At 41.9% G+C, this 26,929-nt stretch overlaps 1 protein-coding gene across 2 annotated transcripts; it reads right to left on the bottom strand.

The window, feature by feature from the left end:
- Nucleotides 1-617: 617 nt before the first annotated feature.
- On the bottom strand, nt 618-24,321 carry CANX (calnexin). 2 transcript variants are annotated; one of them, XM_033140261.1, is made up of 15 exons: nt 24,202-24,321; nt 16,833-17,024; nt 14,967-15,040; nt 14,143-14,201; nt 13,024-13,165; nt 12,316-12,397; nt 10,851-11,043; nt 10,385-10,574; nt 8,384-8,497; nt 5,362-5,518; nt 4,264-4,479; nt 2,503-2,622; nt 2,268-2,394; nt 1,993-2,102; nt 709-762 (listed from the first exon to the last, which is right to left on the bottom strand). In XM_033140261.1, exons 2-15 carry the CDS (start codon nt 17,019-17,021, stop codon nt 709-711), a joined length of 1,827 nt encoding a protein of 608 aa, XP_032996152.1. In that variant the 5' UTR covers nt 17,022-17,024; nt 24,202-24,321. The 2 variants fall into 2 exon arrangements, with proteins under 2 accessions (XP_032996151.1, XP_032996152.1); XM_033140260.1 differs by lacking the exon at nt 24,202-24,321 and having other exon boundaries at nt 618-762.
- Between the last annotated feature and the right edge of the window lie 2,608 nt (nt 24,322-26,929).

The following is a 26,929-nucleotide window of genomic DNA, read 5'->3' as shown; positions in this document are numbered from 1 at the left end:
CCTAAACCAGAACTTACTCACAAATTCAAGTTGATTATGAATACTGTTTTCACTGGGCAGTACCCATTACCAATATATGTATTTCATGGCCTCATTATGACCTTCCTCCAATAAGAAGGAAAGTCATTTAAGCACTTGATAATAGTTTCTTGAAATGGATTTGAGCTCTCTCTATCCTATTTGACTGAAGTACAAGTTTTAACGTAACTGACCAGCATACTTTGACATGATCAAACTAAGGGAACTGTGATGTATAAATATGTTCATTTTGGTAAAATAAAAAAGAAAAGTAAGAAAAATAAACATTAAAAAATTGTATACCAAACAATTTTCTAAGGTTTGCTGTTCATTTCCATTGCTAGATTAATACATTAAGTTTAGCCAAGGTTTTGAGACTGGCAATTCTATCATTCTATTCAAAAACAAAATTCTTCAAAACAAAAAAATGTTAGTTATTGTAACATTCCAGAAATTCTTAGCTGGGTTGTGTTAAATGCATTCTTTTTCTACAGGAATACTCTATTTAAAAACACAATTGCGAATATTTTACTGCTAACACTCATTTACACTGGAGAGCATTTGACAGGAACCTGTGGATGGTGAAGTCTGAGGTGTTGTTTTTTTATTTGAGTTTCAGCAAAAGGTATCCAAGGTCCTCTCCCAAAACCATGTTGGGGAAAATTAATCAGATCAAGTTTTTAGGATATTTCAATCTCTTCTTGGTTTTCTGTTTCTGGGGGATCTATTCACAGTTTCTTCCTCCTGTAAAGGTAAAAGAACACAACTCTTACATAAATATGAAGTCACTTCCTGTGTTCAATTTCCTCTCAGGTTTAGAAAGCAGTGAGAAAGTATCTTTGAAGTTATTCACTGGGATTTGAACAAAACATTAGGAAGAACTTCCGAAAGATATGAACTGTTCAATAGTGGAAAAGCCCATCTCAAAAGGAACTAGACTCTTGGTTTGAGGTTTTTAAAAACAGGTTAGATGGCCATCTATTATTATTTATTAAATTTGTTAGTTCCTTTTATCTTGCCCAGGACATTCCTAAGTGACTCACTAACGAACAGTCATACATACAGACAACACTTCCACATAAATACATTAGAACCAAGAAGAAAAAGAAAAACATTTAAAGCTAATGTTCTTCAATTGAACTGTAATAATAATAATATAATATAATAATGTAATGCCTCCCCCCCCCAAAAAATTGAGCAGCTGTTATTGGTTGGCATAATGTCTATGATAGTGGATTATCCAACAGAAAGCAGGCATACAGTGGAACCTTGGGTTGCGCACTCAATTTGTTCCAGGGTGCCGTTCGCCCCCCGAATAGTGTACAATCTGGACGGTGCTTTCACGCATACCGCGCTTCTGTGCATGCGCGAACTGCGCAGAAGCGTCCGCGCTCCGTGTTGCACTTCCAGGTTAGCGGAGTAAGCAACCCAAACGTGCGCAACACGGAGCGTGCACAAACCGGGGTATGACTGTAGAAGGAAGTTGTCTGATCACCTTAAAATAGTGGTTCTTCATCTTTTTTGTGATGCTGTAGTGCTAGATTTCCTGTACTAGCAAGCAGGTTGCACTAGATAAAGGATGCAGAATCTGTGGGCCTCTAGATACTGCTGGACTACAGCTCCCATGACCATTGGGGCTGATGGGTGTTAAGAGTCCAACAACATCTAGAGGGCCATGAATTCTTCAACCCTGGACTAGGATCCACTTATATAAACTACAATACTCATATCAACAGTACTGTCTTTATGTTGTTTGCACAAGCTTTTCAAAATTTATTTGAAGGTTACATTGGCTTTTCAGAATTCACAAAACTGATTCCACAGGTTATGAAGTGAAATGATCCCATCAACTGATGGCACTGAGGTTGCAATTAAAATTTAGGAAGCACTGCATTGCTGTTTGGTCTTATAAACAGGTTACCACCTCCAGGCTAGCTCTAGTGCAACGCTTTACAATTAAAAAAAACCCCTTACCTCTGTAATAGGTTTGCTATCTTCTTCGTCTTCATCTTCCTCCTCCTCCTCTTCTTCCTCCTCCTCTTGACTAGCACTTCCTGCGTCACCATCACCTCTCTGCTTTTCTTCTGAAGTGTGTAAAAAGGTTTTATTACTATTATTTACAGGATACTTGTGTTTTCTGCTGACTATTCTCCAATTCAACATTAGGCTTCAAATTTTAAAATATGTAACTTTATAAGGATAAAGCTTTAGTGATTTTGGGACTAGTGAATATCATCAACTTTGCTTACCTGGCTTTTCTTCATGTATTTCTTCTGCTTCTGCTTCTCCCTTGTCTTTTTCATCCACTTTCTCTTCCTCATTTACATCTGGCTGAGGAGCATCAGTCTTTTTGTACTCTGCAGCACTTGGCTGTTTCTGAAACAGTTGTAGGAATTCCACAAGTAAGTTTCTCAGAGACTATTCACTTCCAATTCCAATCCTACTTAACATACTTTTGAAACCAGTTGTTTCCAAAGCACACACCTTTCCAGAGCAGCAGAAGAGGACAACAAGAAACACAGGCAGAGCCACAGTAAGGATGTAGACTACCCAAAGCCAGGGACGCTCTTCAGCAGCTGCCATCATCTGACCCACAACACCGGGCTGGAAGACAAATCAAAATCTATGAAGTTCTGTGTACTTAGCAGTGATTATGGGGCAATATAGCAAGAGATCTAACAATCACCCAACCATGGAATTTTGTCCCACCCCCCAGCCAAAAAGCCCAGGAAAACCCCAAAAAGAAGCTATGTGATCTGTCCAATCACACCTCTCCATTCTTCAGCCAACCAACGTAAGGTAAACAAAGAAGTGAAAAATGCTCTCTATAAATGCATAGCAAGGTTTGGGTACTAACTCCTCATGTTTCGATATGAATTGTCGCATAGGGCACATTTGTAAAGTGGGATCTGTGTGTTTATTAACTGAAAAGAGACATACAAATCTGTTAATGACCAAAGAACAGAACGAGGTTTGGAGTACATTGTCAGCTCTGTTTCTCCTTTATATCTGTAGGTGAGGCAGTGGAAGTGCTGGACCGGTGTCTTGCCTCGATAATGGACCAGATGAGAGCCAACAAACTGAAACTCAATCTAGATAAGACTGAGGCACTGTTAGTAGGTTGTTCCCTAGACCGGATGGGTGGGAGATCACCTGTTCTTGATGGGGTTACTTTTCCTCTGAAGGAACAGGTTTATAAATTGAGTTTGGAGGTACTCCTGGATACTTTGATGTCACTTGAGGCTCAGGTGGCATCAGTAGCGCAGAGTGCCTTCCATCAGCTTTGGCTGGGGGTCCAGCTAAACTGGACAGGGATAGTCCAACTACTGTTGTCTATGCTCTGGTAATCTCAAGATTAGATAACTGCAATGCGTTATGCGTAGGGCTGCCTCTGAAAAGAGTTTGGAAACTTCAGCTAGTGCAGAATTCAGTGGCCAGGTTGCTCACTGAAGTAAGACAGTGTGAGCACATTACACCGATCCTGGTCCGACTGCACTGGCTACCAATTAGTTTCCGGGCCCAATTCAAAGTGCTTGTTTTGACCTATAAAGCCTTAAAGCGGCTCAGGACTGCAATACATCAATGACCACCTCTTTCCATATGAACCTACTCAGACCCTGAGATCATATTCTGAGGCCCTTCTTCATGTGCGTCCTCCACAAGAGGTCTGGAGGGTGGCAACACGAGAATGGGCTCCCTATCTATGGAATGCTCTCCTCAGGGAGATTCACCTGGCACCTTCACTATACACCTTTAGACGCCAGGCAAAAACGTTTCTCTTTAACCAAGCCTTTGGTTGATTGACATCCTATGCCCTTTTAAAATGTGTTGGAGGGGTTATAGGGTTGTTCTTCTTTTTATTTTGATTATGTATTTTGTGGTTTTATACAGTCGTACCTTGTGTTGCGAACGCTGCGTGTTGCGTTCGCCACGGGAGACAAATGTGCCAAACCCGGAAGTACCGGAATGGGTTACTTCCAGGTTCAGCGGTTTGCGCATGTGCAGAAGCGTCAAATGACGTCGTGAGCATGCACAGATTCGGCGCTTCAGGATACGGACCTTTCAGGTTGTGAACGGGGCTCCGGAACGGATCCCGTTTGTGACCAGAGGTACCACTGTATTCCGATTTTATCCTGAAATCTGTGGGTATAGGGCAGTATACCAATTTAATTAAATAACAACAACATTTGGATTCTAATCTTTGTTATCCTGCCTGTTGTCAGAAACAAAGCTTTTATTTCTCACCTCAGCAGCGCCATCAGCTGCCTTCTTCAGACCCCATCCATCATTACCCCAGTCATCTGCCACTGCCCGATCTGTACAGATGATGAAATTATCAAATAATATGTCCGAGGTCATAGACCATAACTCGAGCCCAAGAGCAGCAAAGGGGGTCATCCTGAAAGGTTCCAAGTCTTCAAAGAAATCTGGGTTTGGAATCTTTCTTGGCTTCCAGATGCCCTAATGAAAAACAGAACAATTATAACACAAAAATTCATTTTAATGACCCTTCAGAGATTCCTGAACAGATTAGAAAACTTCATTTTATTCTTGGCTTATATACACAATCTTGTTGAAATCTATATATACAATGTATTGTTATTTCCCTTCGTTTCTTGTTTTGCTATTTTCCCCACTTCTGCAGCAGGTGTCTGTCCACTGTCCATGGCAGAGCACATGGTGTGTATGGAGAAAATCCCAGGTTCAGCTTTTCACATCTCCAGGAAGCAGGGCTGTGAAAGACCACTGCCTAGATCCTGTAGATAGAAACTCTCTCATATGGAGATAGACTACAGGTCTAAATTCAAATAAGGACTTTGTGTGTGTGTGTGTGTGTGTGTGTGTGTGTGTGGTGTTGTTTTTTAATCCACTTAGCTTCCTAAAATTCAGGCACACATCAGTAAAACATTGCTGGAAGTATTTTAATTCTACCCTGCTCTTACACTACAACATGTAACGGCTATATTTACACATAATGATACCCCAAGCATGTTTAGCCAAAATGATTTTCAATTGCTCTTTGCCTTATGCCTCTGTATCTTGGCAAGTTTTTTTGTGTGGCATAGCCAAACAATCCATGGGTAAGTCAGGCTCTTTGGTTTGGACAAAACACCAAACCATAGTTTTACAATGCTATATTTTATTAGCCAATAAACCACTTCACACTGTGGTTTGTTGATGTGCTAGATTCAGAAATTAACTCTGGGTAAACAAACCATGACTCTGTGTTATGTACTAACCAGATCATAGTTTAATCTTAAATAGCTGAATAAAGTAGCAGAGTACAAATAATGTACCCTGAAATAGAGTATGAAATATAATTTGTAATACTAGATAATTTACCTGGTAGTTAGGGTTATCAATCATGGGTGGTTTCCATTTGCCTTTATAGTTGGGATTGTCAATTGTGGGACGTTGCCAAGCACCACAACCAGGGGCAGATTCACATTTAGGATTTGCAATCTGAGGTGCCTCCCACTCTCCATCCATATCTTCATCCCTGAAAAAGGTAGCACAATTTTAGGACTCCATTTATTTTTTAACAAAAAATTTAAAAGGTCTCTGACCTATGGTAGAAATTTTGAAGTAGAAATAATCATCAGTGTTGAAAATCAAAATACACCAATTATGCTAGAATTCATTACCTTAAAGGTAAAGGGACCCCTGACCATTAGGTCCAGTCGCGGACGACTCTGGGGTTGCGGTGCTCATCTCGCTTTATTGGCCGAGGAAGCCGGCGTACAGCTTCTGTGTCATGTGGCCAGCATGACTAAGCCGCTTCTGGCGAACCAGAGCAGTGCACGGAAATGCTGTTTACCTTCCTGCCGAAGCGGTACCTATTTATCTACTTGCACTTTGACATGCTTTCGAACTGCTAGGTTGCCAGGAGCAGGGACCAAGCAATGGGAGCTCACACTGTCGAGGGATTCGAACTGCTGACCTTCTGATTGGCAAGCCCTAGGCTCTGTGGTTTAGACCACAGCACCACCCATGTTACCTTAGCATAATCAAATAAATTCAAAGTTTAAGCAAACTCATTTTATAATAAACTTGTGTCAACAATTCAGAAAATGCACAATTTAGCTTATTTCCACTATTTAAAGACCACCTTTTGCTAATATACACTGTTTAATAAAATGAAAACACAGAAGTGAAAACCTATGTTCATTAAAAAGCAAAGCATAAGCACATTAAACTGAAACAGCAACATACACCTCTGATCCAGAGCAAGCTAATCAAATCCACTGCAAAGCCTGGGTGAACAGAAATCTTTTCCCATGACAATGGAAACACATCAACTAGACAGCCAATTGTGCCTCCGGGGAATGAGTCCTAAAGGCAGGGAACAACCCTCAAGAAGGCTCAACCATTGAGGCAATGGAGTAAAGCCTCCTATGCTGAACTCAATGCCCAGGCAGGCTGGTATGCAAAGAGGTACGCCATTAATTTCACCAACAGCATTCTGCACTAGCTGCAATTTCCAGAGAGCGTTCATCAAGGATAGCCCTACAAACAGCACATTAGAGTAGTTAAGATAGGTGGCTGCCAGAGCATGCAAGACTGTGGAGAGGCTATCCCAAACCAGGAATGACTGTAGCCAAAAAACCAGCTACTCCTCGCCACTGAAGCTACTTGGGCTTCCGATCAGAGACACGACTCAAGCAGCATTCCCAGGCTATGAACCTACTCTTTCCAGGAGGAGTCAGACTCAATCCAGAACAGGTCACCAATTTCCCAGATCTGGAAGCTACTGCAGAAATAAGTTACAGCAATAACTTGACTGGGACTACAACACTTTCAGAGTTACTCTGACTAAATCTACCTGCAGGTTAGTATCTCCCTCCACCAAGTTATCAAATGAGCAACCTAGAGTAATTTTTGCCTTTATATGCAGCCAGTAAATTCAGGCAGAAGGCTGTATTCAGCCAACACTCACTACCTCTCATATAACATCCACCAGTAAGGACATGTAAACTCCTACCCCTACGTTACCACTCAACAACAGGCAAGTCATGTGTCTCACTCTGCCTCACTGCCTGCACCAGGTAACCAAACGCCCAATTCCAACACCACTGCCACCTATGAACATATATATATTCCACCCATCTGGTCTAGCAAACCACCCACTAACAATGCCTCTAAGCTGGTGAGATACAAGTAATGTTACATAGCTTATAGGTTTTGCTCAACTACTAAATTCCTCTTATATGCTGAGTTTTCTCTCACCCTAGCTAATACAAAATTTGGGAATACATGAAATTTCACAACTTGCTTGCACCTTTGTGTGAGGAATACAATGCTGATCACACTATCTGTAAAGCCATTCACAGTTATCTTTCTTTCTTGATTAATCTTATCAACAGCTGCTTAGAGCAATCTCTTCATCAGGCAAAGTCTTAAAGCTGTTGTTCAACCTCCAGCTTTGATTGAACAATAGACTTTGATTACATCAACTTGTGCATATGAAAAGTCTTTTAAGAAACAAATCCAAGAACTTCTGGCTTCGGCCAGTCAGGGCAAGGAGTCACAAATCTACTATAATCAAATAATAATTCAGATCCAAACTCCTGAACTCCGCATTCTGTTTTCTTTTGTGTTGCTCATCTAAATGAGTTCCAATTGTAACCATAACTAGATGGGCTTGAACTAACTATGCATCATGTCTTCCAGGCGTGACCATATATAATAAGAGCGTGCCACAGCAACTCCCATGTATGTCATTCATACAAAATGACAAACACAACTTTGTAAGAAAACCTTCTTAACTTACAGATAACAATAACATCAACCTGCTCTTTTGCTGACTATCTGGACTATCTGGGCCAGTAGCTATGGTCTTTCATGTGCCATATTTCAATGATCAAGTTCACTATGACCATTACTCAGTTTCATTTCAGTCAAAGAAAGGGTACAGACCAATGGTCCATGCAATCCGGCCTTTCCCTATAGACCAGAAGAGCTGCTGGGCAGCAGTTTGGGGAAAGCTGGACTAAGCAGAAGCTTTCCAAAAAGCCCAGTGGCACATTAAGGCAACAGCTCTCACCTGCTTTTGAAAGTGGCAAACAAGCCAAGTGTCTGTTTCAGACCAGTAACAGAATTGTGTTTTTCAATCAGTGAAAAAATGAACCTGAACACACAGAATATATTGAAGTACCGGTACATCAGGCCATGTTCCACACATACAACTAGATGCCAAGAAGACATATTAAACACAAAACAGAACAGAAGTTTAAGTACCACACATCTGGAAATACTTGTTGTAGTTACTAAAATGCTCACCAAAAAAAAACCTATTTTAAAGATCACCAGCAGAGTTACTATTTTAGTTTGAAGACATTGCAAAGTGGAATAAGTTTTAACTTACCAATCTTCTGGTTTCTCTGCATCAGGATCAGCAACATATTCTGGTTCATCATCTAGCCAACCTTCTGGCTTCACAGCATCCTCATCTGGAATCTTAGCAGGAGCATCCTCATCCCTAAAAGATGGAAGAAACCATTAACATTTTCAGGGAGCATGTTGCTCTAGACCTGTAGATGCTGGGAGCTTCTGGGTCATTTCTGGGTACAACTCAATGTGTGAATCACCTTAATGTCCCCAACAATTTAAAAGAAGGGTATCTTTGATCCTGCCCATCTCTTGTGGTCAGCTGGAGAGAACCACCTGCATGGCCACAGCTGGTAACAAGAGAAGGGGCATAAAGACTTCTTTAGGCAAGCTTTGGTTTGCCTTCTGTTTAGTCTTTCATTTCCAAGTTATTTCACTCTGTTGTATCATTTACAATTGTAATAATTGTGACGTTACTGTATCATTTAATTTTTTTAGGGTATCATAAGCTATTTGGAGCACTGTGACAGCACGAGAAGTATGGTTAATAAAATAAGGCCTTGCTACTAAAGAACACCAGCTGTCCTCCATTTTGTCCCCACTCTCAACTTGTTCCTCAGGTCTCCAGTTGTCTGTAGCTAGCAAGCAAGGAGGGTGTGCCTGAAGAACCAGCCACTGCCACCTACTGACAGACAAGAGATCATCCTGGCTCTCCTTGCCTGGGGCTAAGGAGCTCTTAAAAAAGGTAAAGGACTCCTGACTTAAGTGCAGTCGCGAACAACTCTGGGGTTTTGGCGCTCATCTCGCTTTACTGTCTGAGGGAGCCGACGTTAGTTCCACACACCCGGGTCATGTGGCCAGCATGACTAAGCCGCTTCTGGCGAAACCAGAGCAGTGCACGGAAATGCCATTTACCTTCCCGCCGGAGCGGTACCTATTTATCTACTTGCACTTTCGAACTGCTCGGTTGGCAGGAGCTGGGACCAAGCAACAGAAGTTCACCCCCCCCCCCACGGGGATTCGAACCGCCGATCTTCTGATCGGCAAGCCCTAGGCTCAGTGGTTTAGACCACAGCGCCACCCGCATCGCAAGGAACTCTTATAAATGCAAAGCAGATTATGTACTAATGCAACCAGGACATGCTTTAATTAATTAATTGACTATTCAGAGCCATGAGTTTTGGTGTGTCTTCCCAACTTGCATCCAACACCCACATTCAGGGTCAAGTACAATTCAGTCACCCTCCTTCCTCTTTTGTTCATCAGGAGAAAGAAAAATCTACTGGTTGACACCCACTACCCTTCTCTCCTCAGAAAAGTAGGCAAAAATCAAGGAGGCTCCAAAAAATCTGCGACAAAGGCTTTCACCACTTCACCAAAAAAAAAATAAGTGACTGATCCACTGGGACCAAGCCAGGCCAAACAAGCTCATGAACAAGTTAACAGGCTGGCAGTTGGACCAACTGCTATGTTTTTGTTACTTTCACTCTCACTTTGCTAAGGACTGGGAAGCAACACAGAATAATTGGCCTTGCAAAAGTGCTTAAACTCCCTTCCAAGTTATGTCATCAGCAAGTGAAAGCATAGCAGTGTTACAGATGGCGACATAAGAGGTAAAATGTGGTGCTATAAACCTGGTTTTTCCAGTCTCTAGCAACTGCCACCAATTCATTCCCCTGTCAGGTGCTAAGTTGGGCTACATGCTGGCATCCAGAGACACAAAAGCAGGGGGATCAGCAGCAGCTAGCTCAAGGCCTTTCTAACAGCACAGACTGCAGAAAAGACACAGACTTCAGCTGATTTGTGAATGAATCTGCAGAAGAATAGTCAGACCAACTCCCCTCAGCCTATTTCTAACCTTCCTGAGGTTCAAACACAATCAAGTCTGTAAGGATTACCTAGAAAACCAGAGAATACGCTAGGAAAAACTAGACTCCAGTTACTGTACTTCCATTTATGCTTCTTTTCATGCCACTCTCAGAAAAAGCTGTTGTAGCAAGCTTCTCCCAAGGTTCCTTAAATTTCAACAGCTACTCACCAATCATCTGGTTTAACAGCATCTGGGTCTGGAATCTTAGCTCTCTCATCCCAATCCTCTGGCTTCTGGTCATTTGGGTCCTCTATCTCTCGTGGTGGATTCACGGCAGGGGTCATATCAGAAAGAAGATTCCCACTGTTTACAACAGTTTGATCAACCAGGATTTCAAAGCTGTTGTCTGGGTTCAGAACTAGGATGACCAAGGAAAATAAAGTTAACTTGAATACTTTTGAGAAGAACCTATAAAAATATAGGTTCAAGAAGGTCCATTTCCCTGCTTTATAGTCTACTCTTCTGCAGAAAGTTGTTCTATCATTAAACGTTTCTTACACAGGAAATAAAATAAAAAGCTCTTTACTTCCTGCTTTACAATACATTCCATTGTTGCAAACAGCCTCTCCCACATTCCATAAAAGCCGTCTGCACTTGACTTTCACAAATAAATCCAAATATGTGGTTGCTTTACCCAGTGTATAAAGATGAGTCTTCTTATCAGTAAAGTAGTTCTTCAAATCAGCATCAGGACGCTTTGCATGCTTCTCCTCATACATGCCCGTTTTGGGGCTCTTGTGCCGGAAGATGAAGTGCAATTTATAGTCTTCTCCACATTTGTCGGGGCCAAACATGATGGTATAGGGAGTCTTGTCATGGAATTGATCCTTAAAAATATAAATATTGCCCAAGCTTCAAACACACAGCATAAGTTAACTTTCAGGACAAGCTCATCTTATGAACACTTTGATTCTACAAATCTAGAAATCAATAACCTCTATATAAGCAGACTTATGTCAACCATAATTGTAAAAGTCTAAAAAATAAGACTTTCCTTATTAGGAGTATTAATAGTGCAATTCAGGAACCTGAAGTTTCAAAAACTGCTGTTAACACTGCACCAACCAACTCATAAGTCATGGATGCTTAGTCAAAAAGTGAAATTCATGCTACCGATTCAAGGGCATTTTTCATGGTATTAGCATATGAGATGTATGAAATGTGCTATCTAGAGCAGGGGTCGGCAAAATGCAGCCCATGGGCTGCATCCAGCCCATGAAGACCATTTTACTGGCCCATGAGCCGCCCGCTCGGCAAGTCCCACACACTAAACCACGCAGGGACTTGCCGAGCGGTGCCAAAAATGGCTTCCGCGCAAGCGCAGTTTTCAGCATCTGGGTATGCGCAGAAGCGATTTCTGGCACCGTGGACATGTATAGATACGATTTCCGGCATTGCACTGCACCAGTCCAGCCCACAGACGATCTTTGTGGGAGTGATCCGGCCCATGGCCAGTAAACCTTGACGACCCCTGATCTAGAGTAATCCAAAAGGCAAGGAATTAATAATTTTTCAGCAAACACAGACTTGGTAGACCACAGAAATCATGAGAATAATGATAGACCCACAAACTGCTCTAACTGTAGATAAGTAGGCCAGCAGACTACTCTTATAGCCACAACTAGTCCTTGAACATACGCAGTTTGGAAGTGAAGTCCCAAGGTGTGTTCACGTTACTGCTTTAGAGTGCAGTGACATTTTCCCTCACCCGCCCATGCACTTCTTAGCTCTCCCACCCCCCAGAAGTTCATATCAGCGTGGCTTCATTACTGTCAGGTTCTCTGTGTACACACCAGGGGACACTGAGGGTGGGGGTGTCTTTACTCTATGCAAAGAAAGGTGTGCAAACCTTAGCTACAGACAAATTAGGAATGACTTAAGGATGCCAAACAGTCTGAAGCTGGTTGGAGAAACAATGCATCAAATAGTAGTATTTTATAACAAAGCACAGGGTATGTATTTTGGATAAAAATAATAACCCAGCACTGGAAACACAGTGAGTGTACAGTAAACATAGTTGTGGATACAGCCCAACACACATTAGGAACTAAAACTCAGCTGTATGAATGAAACTGGAAGACAGTCCGCACATCACTTACCAGGTTCAGCTCATGAGTTTTCGAAAGCAGCTTTACATAAGCACCACCACACTCAATTCCATTCTGGAAGTTGACTTCATACCTAAGTTAGTTTGGAATATAAAATAATACTCTCATTTAAAAAAGAAAACCCACCTCATTTTTTTCCTGAAGGCAATGACTAATTTCAAGCAACAACCACATCCTCCTTTCACAACTGAGGCGGCATTCTCGTCTCACCTCATATGCTTCAATTCTTTCTCTGGTGCAACTCAATTCAGAAATGGAACCCCACTTTTAAGCCATGTTTTTCAATTCTGGCTTGCAACAAATCATAATTTTCCCAATTCATGTCTCACAGCAGATACTGGTTTACCCAAAGCACCAAATGAAAGACATATCTAGAGTGGAAACCTGAAGCAAGTCCCCAATTACCAAACCATGGTTTGAACATTACAAGTGAAGCAAGCTTATAGTCCAGATTGTGAGGAAGGCAAGACATTTTCACTTTGGTTATGAACAAAAAAAAGCCTATGGCAGCTACTATCCATTGTACAGAATCGTCGGATTTTGCTGTGAACTGGCAGAACCTGCTTCCACAGAGTTCAGTTCTTATAGGCTTATATACAATACAGTGAGTGCATTTCCACAAAGTGCATTTCCGCTGAACTTAGTTGCTCAGTGTATACACCCATTCATTGCTAGATAGAGAATAAAAGGGTCACTTACTGTACAATGAGAGGCTTGGAGTCGAAGACAAAGGGTTTGGTGAGTTTGGCAGAGATTGCATGATGCTTAGCTCGAGAAACCAGCACAAGTCCTTTATCCCCTGGTAGTTTAGTATCCTTCATTTCCTGCACTTCCCATTTGCCTATTAAAAAGCAAGACAACATATCAGGAAGCCCATTGCTGTTTTAATACTCTATTCATAAGAAATCACACACACAACCATGTCATTTCTACTCACCATATTTACATAAGCAGCCAAAATTTCATTGCACAAAATATCAACCACTTTTAGAACCCATACGCACAATTCAGCTACCACTGACTGCAATAAACTACAGCTCTAGTTTATGAGAAAATACAACTTTCCACAACACACAAGGAACTTTGCTCAGGCGAGCAATTCATCCACAACACCGCCTAACTGCAACCTAGCAATAAACCAAATTCTATACAAGTAAAAATGAAATTGTTAGAATCAGGTATGTGCAAAGTGTTATAAAGGCCAGCTTTATGCAGTGTGTTTTTCACATGAGTGCTATTGAATAGTTCACAGAAATGTTTAAATGCTCTACCAGTACTCTGGCCCAGATCTCACTGATGCAGTAAATCTGTATCAGGTCTGTACAGTTTTGCACGTGGGGGCTAATTTGACTGAGTGTTCTTCCATACAAAAAAAACCCATTTCTTCCACAGAGAACAACATTTTAGGAATAAGGTTAGATGGTTTCTATGTGGAAAACATTTTTATTTATTTATTTGTATGCATACAATCACAGTCCAGATGTAGGTTTATCATCTCTGTGAGAACTAGGCCACTAGTGCCACAGAAAGACAAAGGTTTAATAGAGATTTAGCCACATTTGAATCTTAGAATTGTAGAGATGGAAGGGACCACAAGGATAATCTAGTCCGACCCCCTGCACTGCAGGAATTTTTCTCCCAACGTGGGACTCGAACCCACAACCCTGAGATTAAGATCTATTACCCACCCTTCACCATAAGGTCCCATGGCATATGATAACAATATAATCAATTGTTATAAAAACAAATAAAACAGTTCCAAACAAAAATACCCCAGTCATTGCATACAGGGAAGACCAAGCAAACCATTATACTCACCATCATATTTGGCTATTTCATCATCTATATCATCCTTTTTAGCTTTAGATAGAACCCACCTAAAATTTAAAAACAGTTGTTTTTTGTTTTTTATTTAAAGCATCCCCCCCACCCTCTTCAGCCGAAAAAGTTCCCAGAGTGGCTAACAAGCAAGCCAGTCCCTGCCCTCAGGTTTACAATGTAAAAGACATAGCAAAAAAGGAGAAGTAAAAGAATGGTAAAGGAAGGTAAGCAAACTGAGGCACCAGATATGAGAGCGTTGCATAGCTTAAATGTTTAAACACCTTTTTAATCTTCTGTAATTACATAACTTAGTGAATTAGTATGTCTTGCAACAAATTCAATAAATACGCATATTACCAAATGTCCATCATTTGAAATATTTAAGCCTAAGAACTTGCAACTGAATGACTCACTGCTAACCAACTGCTGGCTCTGTGATTGGTGCACTATAACTAAGATATACTTTGGCAGAGATGCAAGGCAGGGCCTTCTGTTTCAACACCTAGGCTTTGAAATGCCATGCCCTAAGACACACATCTTCAACCTTTTCAGACCCAGGACCTGCTTTTAATCCCCACATGCATCTGAGGACCCACTTCTTAATCTTTTACCATGTATCTGTATGGTGGTGCACTGTGATTATTGGTTGCTGCCAAGTACCTGTGTACATTTTGCTTTGACTTTGTTTAGAATTGCTTTTTCGTTATGTGAGCTCCACTGAATTACTCATACTGAGGCAAAAAGGATATAAATGTTTTTAATGCACTCAACAGAAATATCTCTCTTGTAAATCTACTAACACCTCTTGGGCTTAAACTTACCCTTCTAAAGTTCCTTTATCGAAGTTCTCAGCAAAATAAACGTCTCCAGTTGGGACTGGGGCCTTATAGGTAACCTGATTGAGAAAGATGTCCGATATACCTTGATAAGTGATATCTTGAACAATATTATAAACCAATTCATATTATTTGTGATCAAGTAGAATTGACAAATATGCTTTTGGGTACACAATGCACTCGTTGTGACAGCACAAGTATTTCCGTTAGTGCAATAAAACTTCCCCTCCCTCTCCAAATTGGCTCTGAAGGGTTGGGGTAACCTCCTGAACATATTTGGGGTGGGGGGAAAGGACAGGCAGGAGACGTTGTACTAATGGAACATATTGGATACTGCTCATAGTTTGTATGTTAATATCCCAAACTCTTCCACTTCCTATTGAACAGCAGAATTACTGAAACAGCTCTTCACTGGAAACAACACTACAAATAATGGTTTAGAAATTTGAACTCATTGCTTTACTCTACTTCCTACTGCAGATACCAACCTGAGGTTGTAGTGTAGCACCATGCTAGCAATTCATAGGATAGTAGTGAATGAAATATCAGAACTACCACAAGGGGATGTCCTTCTCCCCTTGCACCATCCCCAAATCTGCTCTAGAGTTTTGGTGGAATTTAGGGGGTATGCAGGAGGATAAATCCTTGTGCTGATGAAATGTTCTCCTCAGCACTACGATGAACGCAACCCATGGCTCAATTTTCATGTTCCTTCTGCCTTAAAGATCTAGGAGCCCAGAAGGCAAACATGAGAGAGTACTAGGCATACAGTCATACCTCGTGTTGTGTTAGGTTCATGTTGCATCTTTTCAGCTTGTGAACGCGGCAAACCCAGAAGTGTATACTTCCGAGTTTCGCCGCACACGCGTAGAAACGTAATTCACACATGCACAGAAGCGCTCTATCGCGCTCTGCGCTTGCACAGAAGTGCCACTCTAGTTGCGAACTTTTCGAGGTGTGAACAGCACCCCGGAACAGATCATGTCCGCAACTAGAGATACCACTGTACAACACAAAGCTATGCTGCATTGCTATAATGTCTTGGTATAGTTCTATGATGGTGACATAAACTGCTAATATAGTTGTATTACTGTTTCCAAGCATAACTAATTCCAATGTACATGATGCTACTTTCCCACTGGTATCATCTGTATGAGATTCACATGTCGACAATGCCTACTCTGTCCAATTTCCACATTAATCTGCACAAAACTGGATTTAAACAGATGTTTTTGAATGTGTTCTCACTAAATATACATTTCTAAGCATATATGCATTTTAATATGCAGTCTGGTTCGTTTTTAGGTGCAACAACTATGTCACACAAGGATAACTATCTTCTGATCCACACAGAAGACATTGAATGGATCAGTTCAAACTAGAACTCAGAAGAATAAGTTCCCCAAGCATCCCTATTTATTAACACCACAGCAGTCAATATAGTACCCACCAGATATAGCAGACTACAACTCCCATCATTCCTTACCTTTGGCTATTTTGGCTGGGGCTGTTGGGAGATGCAGTCCAAAACATATGGATAGCGCCACATGGGCTTTCCTTACACTACACCCATGCAAACAGCACAAAGCTTTAAACAACCAGAGAAGCCTCTCTGGACAGTGCAGCAACTTAAGTTGGGATGAAGGAATTTTCCATATCTTTTCAGGGAGCAAGTTCTAGCAGCCAAAGGAAAGCAACAACTTCCAAGAGTGCACCCCACTCAGATAATGGGCAGGTTAAAATTCAAATTATAGCTAGAAAGCTGCAGACCTGGTCCAATCACCAGAATGAGGGAACTTGCTAATAATTTCTTTCTTGAGATCCACACTTGAATTAAGTATTCAAACAAACCTTAGGGAGTGGGGGTGGAGTGCTCGCTTCATGCTTCAACTCTTCTACCTCTTCCACACCATCATCAAGGTCATCTTCAATATCTATTACGTCGTCGCCGTCATGATCGTGATCGTTCGTTTCATGTGCCAGGATAGCAGAGGCTCCAGCTAACAGCAATGTGGCACACAGCAACCACTTCTGCTTCATGGTCTATACATAAAGGTAAAAAATGAGCATGAGATATCACTACGCCAACCAGCAAAGGAAAGGGCTAATCAACATAAATCAACATATACGCACACTATTAGACATATGCTATCAAAACGATTCTCTGTTCATCACTAGGTCCCAGGCAATACATGCACAAAAATGCTATTTAATGGTATAGACCTGTGGTTTTCAACCTTTATGAGTCCCCAGTTCCCTTAACCGATTACTCCCCTGTGGGATACCTGGTAAAATCCTGTGCTGTTTTGTAATTTAGCAGTTCTGCCTATCATTTTTTTAAGGCTTAAAAACAGTAGAGCTTTGAAAAGACTTTAAAAAATTGTGAGTCATTCATTGCCCTGCTAAAAGTTGTTTTTATAAGGTGGCACCCAGTAAAATAAAACTGAAACAGGATTATTAAACAGCCCCAACTGGCAGCAACTTAGGGCATGAAAATAAAAAGGAACTCTGCACATACTCAGACACCCTTCTCCTTTGATTACAACATCAGGCGTCCCAAGGGTGGACCATAAATATCAGGAAGGAGAGGCTACTGTATCCAAACAACACCCTCCCCCAAGTAAGGGGCTGTTGCCATGGGACAGAATATGGAACCCCCACCCAAGAGAAAACAGGAAGCAGTCCCCATAGCAACCACCCCCTTCCTTCTTTAGCTTTGAAGGTCACTGAGGAACTCCGCCTTGCCATGTTCTAACTTCTGAATGGCTTCTTCACTAGCTCAGGCTTCTTGCCATGGCTCCCATGCTGAAAACACATGCTTCCAGTATGAAATGGTTACTTCTGGCATGTAATAGTGACATAGACAAGCACAGAAGGAGGAAAAAAGTAAAGTAGCAGTGCTGGTTCCATGGAGACACAACTTCCTGGTTCCTTTTAATACTACTACAGGAGCTCCTTCCCATCCCTTCACTTCAAATAATGAAGAGATTTATCACAACCAAACAAGTAAAACTTGTAGAGGGGCTTGCAAAAGCTAATGCAGCATGAATGAGTCAGAACTAGCAGCATGAATGCCATACTAGAAACAAGCATATCAATTTCTCTAAGTTTCATAACTGAAAGCCTTCTCCAAAAACACAAAGAGAGAGAGAGAGAGAACAGAGACAGAGGGCGACGCTGGTCAGATGGTCTTACCTCTGGGCCAATGAAAATCTCTGCCTACTGCTACATAAACATTTCATGAACACTGCCTGCATTCCTTTCCAACCTTCAGGGGTAACTATTTTCTTTTTTTGTCCAAGGGCAGTATTCAATGATGGCCAACCTCAGTGGACCACCACAAGCCAGGTGCACATGGCCAAAAAGAAAGCAGACACCCACCTAGACACTCCCATATATACAATACACATTGCCGCACTAGCAACATCAATAGCTGAAAGGAATTGCCCCAGCACTTGTTTCCATCATGCTCCTTTGTTCCACTGAGAGTAGCAACAGCAGTTATGGTTAAAAGCACAGGTAGCAGAGCAGTGGCGAGTCTCTCTTTCTCCAGCTTCTCTGTGGTGGCGCAGAACAGCCTGCTACCATTGAGAGCAGATTGGAGTGCTCAGAAAACAGGAAGGAGTACGTCAGAGTACTAGTGAAACACTGGAATAGATCAGAGTGCCTCTTTCTGTTCCTAGAGGATTCCTGGTTGTTTGTAATGGTGGCAGGTTGTTCTACAACACCATTGCTGAAGCTACCACTGAAAATACCACCACCAGTCTATTTTGGCATAGGTTGATGTGCCTTTTGGAAATGGCTTGGTGAGCCAAATCAGGCCAACCAATTCACTACCCCTACAAGAACTATGAAAAGTAACCTTTTACTAAATAAAACCATTAAGCAAGACAAATGTTTACAACATATGTCTGCATGGCAGTATGCCTCACCTAGAGGGGCTTTTTCAAATATAAAAAGGATTGCACAATGCCGGTGTGGTGCAAAGAGCGCTGGATTCATTCTGGGAGGTGAGTATTCAAATCCCCCCCTCAGCCATGAAATTCAGTGGGTGGCCTTGGCCAGGCACAGCCTTCCAGTCCAACTTCTACATCATGGGGTTGTGTGAGCATAAAATAAGTTGGGGGAAGAACCATGAGTGCTACTTTGACCGCCTTGGAGGAAAGATGGGATATACAGGTAAACTAATTCTTCGGTCATATCTCTAGGATTCCAGAAAAGAGGGCCATTTAAAAGCTTGAAAATATCATACACAGGAGAGAATGGGACATTAGTATACCTCTCCCCCCAAACCAGAGCTTTAAAGTTCACCCCTACATGGTCAAGTTACTTCTGAAAAAACAAGGAAGCTAATATTTGGTGCACATTTATTAGCCTACCACATATTAGAAGATTTTAAAATGACACATTTTTGCACAAATTTGGAAGTGATGGGTAAGACACGGGGCTTAGCATCTTTCTCATTAGCCAGTCCATGTCCAGCAACAAACAGCTCCTTCCAACTCCACATTCTGGAGGGAACAGCCCGGATGTTGATCATTTCACCAAGTGCCAGGGAACGGAAGAGACTGCCATGCACACTCATGTATCTTATATCATACATTTGTTAAGATTTCTAGTGTTCTAAACTGTTTTCAGAGCCTATTATTATTAAATTAAATTTGTATACTACCCTATACCACAGATCTCAGCTGAAAAGAGGGGTGGGAATCCAATATTTCCTAAGAGGTCCAAAATCAAGCACAGACATATGCTTGCAGACCGGTTCACTGAAATGACAACATTTTTGTTTATATAATAAATACAAAGATGCTTGGGACACACTCTTATCCCAAAATGTTCAGCCTACTCCCACATTAGTGAGAATCCTGTTACAGAGAAAGCTGTAACACACAAAATCCAAGACCTTAGTACTATGAAAGTCTGGATCTTTCTTAGGTCTTGCAGTCAAAACTTGGACATGACCCCAACATTCTAGCACAGAGCAAGCCAAATTGTAGAAATGATATAAACCTAGGGATGTACAACTTTTGTTGCCTCTTCATTCTGACTATGTCTTATATGGAGGGGGAGAACATCCAAAAATGGATAGCTGAGATGCACATCTGCTTCCAGAATGCAAGTACTTAGCTCAAGTACATTCTACAGGACAGTGATGCTTAGCTAGAGTCAATACCTCTGCTGAAACTGCATACAGGACAACCTGAGAGTACGTTGGAGATGTCTGTCTTTTAAAGGTACTGTATTCTGCTACACTCCCTTCGTATTCTGATTTGTGGATATTACTACCAAGTGTTTGTTTTCCTATTTGATTAATTTGGCTTTCCAGCAAATTCTGCTTTGTAAACAGATTGTTTCTACCGTGATGAGCATTTGTCGCCTGCAGAAGAAAAGCAAATTAGTCTGCTCAAGTGATAACCAACACTTCTGTCCTTCTGCCATTAGAAAAATAGCCTTACTGTATAAGCAAAAAGAACCAAGGTCTACACAGCAAGCAGGTTAATTTGCTTTTAGCATTTAATTTAGGGTACTAACTACAAAGTGGATCAGGGTATGTGTAGATCCTACAGAAGTAGAGGTAATTGACAGTTTTAATTTGAGTGATAGAACCTTTCTCTTCGGAATCAATATGCCTCTGAATATCCAATGCTGAGGATAAACAGGAAAGGGGTAGCCTTCGTGTTCTGGGGGAATAAGCCAATTCTTATGAGAGAGTTTCCAAGAAGAATTATTGACTGTTTTTATCTCCTTACAACTGTTTAAGGAAGTTCACATCCAACTTGGCAAACACTGGAAGTTTTTAGAATACATGCATGAATATTTAACATCCAAGTTGCCCCTTTTCTATATACCGGTATCTTCTACAACTTGTCTTGAAGCAATTAAAGCAAATACTATTATGTCGTGCACACCAAGCACTAATTGTTAAAGGTTATTAAGAGTACATGGGAAAGCATTTGCACATTGCTTTATCTGTTCTTTTGAGAAAAGCTGCATGTTTGCAAATACATTACAAATGGGATTTGTAGCAAGTTAATAAACACCTTTGAGCTACCATGTAGTGTGTTTTCAGGTTTAGCTGAAACAGTTCCCAGCTACTGAAGAGTGTACAGTTGTAGGTATCTGAATGTGTGTATTACCACTCACAGAAATAGAATGTGAAGTTAGTAACATACTGGGAGGTTCTATGCTGAGAACAGCGTGATAAAAAAGAGCAACATAAAGTACTTTGACATAATATGAAGCTAGGAGACAGAAGAAAACAGCTGGACATATTTCTCTTCTTCGAATCCATATTTTCCTATTCTAAATGCAAGCCCACATACAAAATCACATCCCCCCTCAATATACAGTTTAATACAGCATCTCATGGGGGGTGTAGTTTTTTAGTCTTTATTTCTGAACCAGGTTTTCCAACATACAGTGGTCAAAATGCATGCTTTTCTACTCAACTATTTTATGCTGTGAACTTCCCTGAGAGCTATAGGTGGAGAACAGCATACAAATTTAATTAATAAATAAAATATTAAGGGGCTATTGCCTTATCTGCCCTAGTCCTAGTGAAAAAAATGAGAACACTTCTGACATTATTATTAAACCCATATGACTCTCTCATATAACTCTCACCTTTATTTAAATTTTGTGCAGCAGTAGTGAGTTAGTTAAAATTGTTTTACAGGCCAGATTTGACACAGTACTATGAAATTCTAACCCCTTACCCAGGGTTACAGAGGGTATTAGGTTCCACATTAAGTGTATTTCTTAGATCAAACGAGGCTGACTAGCAGGAAAAGATTTCATTCAAGTCTGCACTGCACTGAACTAGCAAGTCATCAATATTTTAAATCCATGGTTCACTGTGACCTGAGCCTCCATAAATAACAATAAACAGTTGTTAAGGGAGGTACAGTTCAGCTACCATATATCTGTGGCCAGCATTTGAAATTCACCAGGCGCCAGATACATTTTGCACCTGGCTATGAGCCACTTGTGACCAAGTGAAGACACCCAGGCACCAGTATGTTGCCTGAAATCTCCACCATCTGGAGGTACATACCTGGGGATCATTGGATCTGGACTGTTTTTACACACTAGCAACACATCCTGTACAATTCTATCCACTGTATTTTATCTGAACAATCAGAATAAATTTCAGGAACCAAAAAGTCATATTGAAAAATGACTTCTGAGCTGTCTGGCCCAAAAATGGTAACTAAGCATTCCATTTTGGCGACTGTAACCCTGGTTTAAGGAGCCATTTGGCACCTAGCTTATATATCTGAGTTTCTTTCCAAAAAGGGGGGGGGGGAGATACACATAATCTATTTTAAGATGGGGCTTCATTCTTGAGGTGCCACAGAGGGCCTCCAAAATGCAAATTCCAAGCCACTGTTCTTCCTTCCAGCTTTGGAACCTGCAGCACCAGTCTTGAAGGAGCACAGCAGCCCTTAGAACTACATCACAGAAGATTAGAAGGGTGCCAATAGCAGCTGCCCCTCAATGTCTCCTAAGTGGGAGGGCAAGAAGGGAAAATTACTGGTAGCTTGAGTGTGCACAGTGGGGGAGCAATGTAGGAAGGCAATGAAGTCAGACTCTACCACTGTATGTCCCTTTACATACAAAGCTTTTAGTTATTTTAGGAAACCACACCCACCAGCTACTTAACTCCATATCAAATAAAGGTAGTGAATCGTGTTTAAGGCAACACCTAAACCTCTCAACATATATAGGAAATTTCTGTCATTTTCAGTTCAACATAACTGCAACATAATAGACGCAAGTAATTGTTACTACTTGTGCCAATATAATACTGTACGCCAATACTTCCCCCCCTTAGTATTGTGTGAACTGCAGTAAGTTACTACACTAAAGCAAACTGGTAACTTTCATGTGCATGTTATCCATTTGAAGTTCAAGGCCTCTATAGTTTAGAGCATTCCTTACCCTCCCTTTGCAGTTCACCTTTGTCCTCTTTCTGCTTTCACATAGCACACTGCAAAATTATCACTTCCTTCTTCACACCAGACAGGACTTTTGCCCTTATCTTCTTTGACTAACCAATTCCAGTAATAAAAAAATAATCACATTCACACAATTGTTGCCAGTAATCTATATTACCATAAGTACAAGCCAGTCTTAAGACTTAATTTTAACTTCAATTATTTTATGTTGCACATTTCCCTGCCCACGCAATTATTTCCAGAGTTATGTGTCCTGGGAGACCTGGTACTCTGCATAAGTAGTTCAGCACTAAAATAGCTTAAATTCCAGTTTTGCGAATGCCCACTAGAAAATACACAGCAACAAAATGTGCAAAGCCATGCCCAAGTCATCAATCCATTCAAACGTCACCATACATGACTTATACTCCATTTTTTTAAACTAGCCTGTGCCAAATCCACTCCCATGCCCCATATTCTTTTCTCATGTGTAAAAGCGCCACAAAAAAGTCACAAAGTCACGCATATTCTTTAGACCCAACAGGGGGCAGGGAGGGTTCCTGCGGTGAGGCCGCGCTACCTCTCCCACAACCGCCACATTTCTCCCACCTTCCTTTTCTGATATTCAAGAACACGCGACGTGAGAAACTGTGGGATCCTTCGACGCCCCGTGTCCCCAGCCCAGTCGGAGGCCACCCCCCCAAAAAAAAAACTCCAAGGAATGACCGCGCAGACCTACCAAGTGATTAGTCATACCGCGCATGTGCTACTCGCGAGCAGGTCTCACGGCACTGCCACAGCGATCCACATGACCTAACGGGAAAGGCCCGACTTCCCCACTCGCGGTGCGCCTGCGACACCTCTCCTTCCTGTGCACCCCCACCAAAAAAGAGGGGAAAAAACCCCAGCAGGCCGGGCCTGGCTGCTCCTGGCGGGCCCTGGGGGGGGGGGAGTCTCAACCAACCAGACCTTGCGGACCCACCGCATCAATACCCACCCCACAACCTGGCCAGACACTTTAGGCCTTACTGGCCCCCTCCCCCGTCACTCTCATCTCCCCTCTTTTAAACCCCATGGCCCACTCCCCCCCCTACATGCAATGGTACAACCCACCCCTCACCGCCCTCCCTGGGATCAACGTACCCCCCCCCTCCAGAGTCCCGGCATTCCCTCCGCGGGCAAGTGAGGGGCTGCCCACCCAAAGGCTTCTTCTATTCCACCCTGTCGAATTCGAGGGATAATTCTTTTTTTGAGGGGGTGGGAAAGACTGGAACGCTCACCTCTCGGCGCACCCCACCCGCCGAAGCACTCGGTCGTAGTAGCCCCAGCGGCTCCTGTCACGTGCCCCTCAGGAGAGTGAGTGAGAGAGAGAAAGAGAGAGTCGTCGCCGCCAGCCGCCCACCCACTCCGCCGCCTCTCTTCCCAACCCGAACTCCGCCTCCGACGCTCGGGTGCTTCCCTACCCCATTGATTCCGGCGGGTACTAACTTCCCGCCCTTGGATTCACGCCTGGATCCTATTGGCCAGGAGGGCATGTCACTTACCGAGGCTCTCGCCTTCAGCCACGTCCCTACGGCGCTGCCCTTCGTGGAGCGTCCCTATTGGCTCCCTCGTCTCGGCAGGAAGACCCCGCGGATTGGGCGGCAGAGGCGGGGAAGGCGGAGTGTCGCGTGAATCGGAATCCCGAGTCATTCTTTAAAGAGACAGTGGGCTTGCTTAGAGGGAGGCGTTTTTTGCGTGGTGGTGGGGGGGTGTAGTCTCGCGCGTCGTTCCGAGAGGTCCGGAGCGAGGCGTAGTTTGGGGCGCCTTTTTAAAACGGCCACCGAACGTTTCCATAGGCAAAGGCAGGGAAGTGTTCTTTGAATGGAGTGGAAAGACGGTGAGGAAGGGAGGCAGCAGTGGTCTGTATTTCAGCACCTGTTCAGCCTGCAGCATGTAAGGCCTCGCTCATACGCTATAGGACGGAACCGGCATTACTACAGGTGCCACAAAATACCCGCATTTGTAAGAACTATGTCCTTTGGCAGCACCTGCACTTTGGAACTCCCTGCCTATTGAGCTCAAGCAGGCACCTTCACTGCACTCTTTTCTGGAGCCTGCTAAAAACATTCTTGTTTAGACAAGCCTACCCAGATGCATAAAAAGTTGAGATGAATCTGCACTAGTATTAAAGGAGATGTGTGAATTTTTTATTGATTTTACTGTTTTATCTTTTGAGAACTGCTTTGAGGGTCCCCCCCCCCTCACACACAATCAAGCGGAGTATAAATTTTACATAAATTCATATAACGGTGTACAAAAAGCACACATACAAAATTATTGTGTACCTTTGGGGCAGTTTGATCCACCACCTCTGTCTTTTAATTTTTTATATTTTATTTTCATAAACGAACAAGCATCTAACAGTATTGAAGCATAGGATTACTAAGAATGATGCTTCTGGTGAATGACTCTAGCCCAAGAAAGCTTATTCCATAATAAACTGGTTAATCTTTAAGCATACATATAGATATGGCTCCAAGGAAAATTACTAGTATAGCTTTACAGTTTTTCTGTTTGGTATCTATTCAGTTTTGAAGGAAGGATAAGTCAATCCATTTCAAGTGGGCAAACCAAGGAGAGCTCTCTTTGGGATACCTGAATACCCCACCTTCACGCCAGATGGCACTGTTCACAAAGGCACTGTCCTTGAACACGGTACATTGCACCAGTCCTTGAACCAAGTATCATTGGCACAGTTGAATTTTTTTGTTTTGTAATTTTTTGGGTGTATCCAGATTTGACATGATAAGCTGATAATCACGAGGAGCTAGTTTAAGAAACAGTGTCTTACCTGCTCTTCTTGTTTAGCACACACATTGTTTTTTTATGCACTTCAGACAAATCAGATTTTCTTAACTGAAATACTGTATCCTGCTGTTTGTGTCAAAACTAAAACACAGACTACGCACGTCACCCAGCTTCCTGTTGGAATTTTCATTGGAAGCTTTGTTAGGGGCAAAAACATAATGTCTCTGTAAGTCAACATAAGCAGGAGGCTTCTTTTTTAAATATTTTTTTATTAAAAGCAGGAGGCTTCTGAAGCCAGTCAAGTTCTAGACTTGGACTGGGTAGGAGGTATTGGATTATGGAATTTGGGCTGGAAATCCAAAAACAGCTGCTGACAGAAAGTGGGTAATAATTTAAATCACAGCATTTTAAAGCACTTTTAATAAGCCTGAGGCTCAAACAACTTATGATTTGTTATACAAATCTATTTAATATGGGGCTTATTAAATACTGTGCCTTATCTATAATAACTAATGTTTTCAATAGTCCTGCAATGGCAAAGTAGTTACTACAATTTTTTCTTCAGGGGTGGGGGGATATTTTAGCAGTGCTTCCAGAAGACTGTGATAAGGATAAGGTGGGTAGCAGCAGGCATACTGATTCAGTGTGCTCAGTATGTGTGCAAGATATATGAGACCTTTGCCAATTTTCATGGTGGTCACTATTACCGGGTAGATTGAAACACAGACGCAAAGATTAAAGGCATTAGGAATATGTGGTGTAGTCAAAACAAGGAGTTACTTAGAACTTGTTTTGCAAAACCTTGAATAAATCTGAAAGTTTATTGTGTAATGTTTAACTAAACATTGTGCAACCAACCATGGGCGTAGCCATTTTTTTGGGGGGGGGGTGCACAGCTTGAGAATAACTCACATGACCCATCAACAGACATACAAACCCTATACCTTTCATGCTAATACTTGCCACTGGTACTAACATATGTTTGTATAGATTAAATCTGCAGGCTTTAATTAATCAACCAAAGCTTTGAATGGATGTTTATTGAATATTTTAAGAACCAGTATAAACAAATACATAGCTTAGCAGGTCTTGAGTAAATCTAGCAGAGTTGAAATAGATAATAGTTTTTAATAGATAACAAATTGGATGATTAAAAAGATGTGGATTACGCAGAGTAGTGGAAAAGCAAATGAACCAGGAAAAGGGTGGAAGGGAAGT

The sequence above is a fragment of the Lacerta agilis genome, chromosome 2 (assembly GCF_009819535.1).
Source record: "Lacerta agilis isolate rLacAgi1 chromosome 2, rLacAgi1.pri, whole genome shotgun sequence".
Classification (NCBI taxonomy): Eukaryota; Metazoa; Chordata; class Lepidosauria; order Squamata; family Lacertidae; genus Lacerta; species Lacerta agilis.
This window is presented reverse-complemented; position numbering and strand designations above follow the sequence as displayed.

Bases quoted from the DNA above. Each gene is read 5' to 3' on its own strand.
- CANX (XM_033140261.1), bottom strand. From the start codon at position 17,021: ATGAAGCAGAAGTGGTTGCTGTGTGCCACATTGCTGTTAGCTGGAGCC. The intron at 14,202-14,966 runs GTAAGTTTAAGC...TTTAAATTTTAG, and splicing joins GATAAAGGAACTTTAGAAGG to GTGGGTTCTATCTAAAGCTA. The intron at 2,103-2,267 runs GTAAGCAAAGTT...TACACACTTCAG, and splicing joins AATACATGAAGAAAAGCCAG to AAGAAAAGCAGAGAGGTGAT.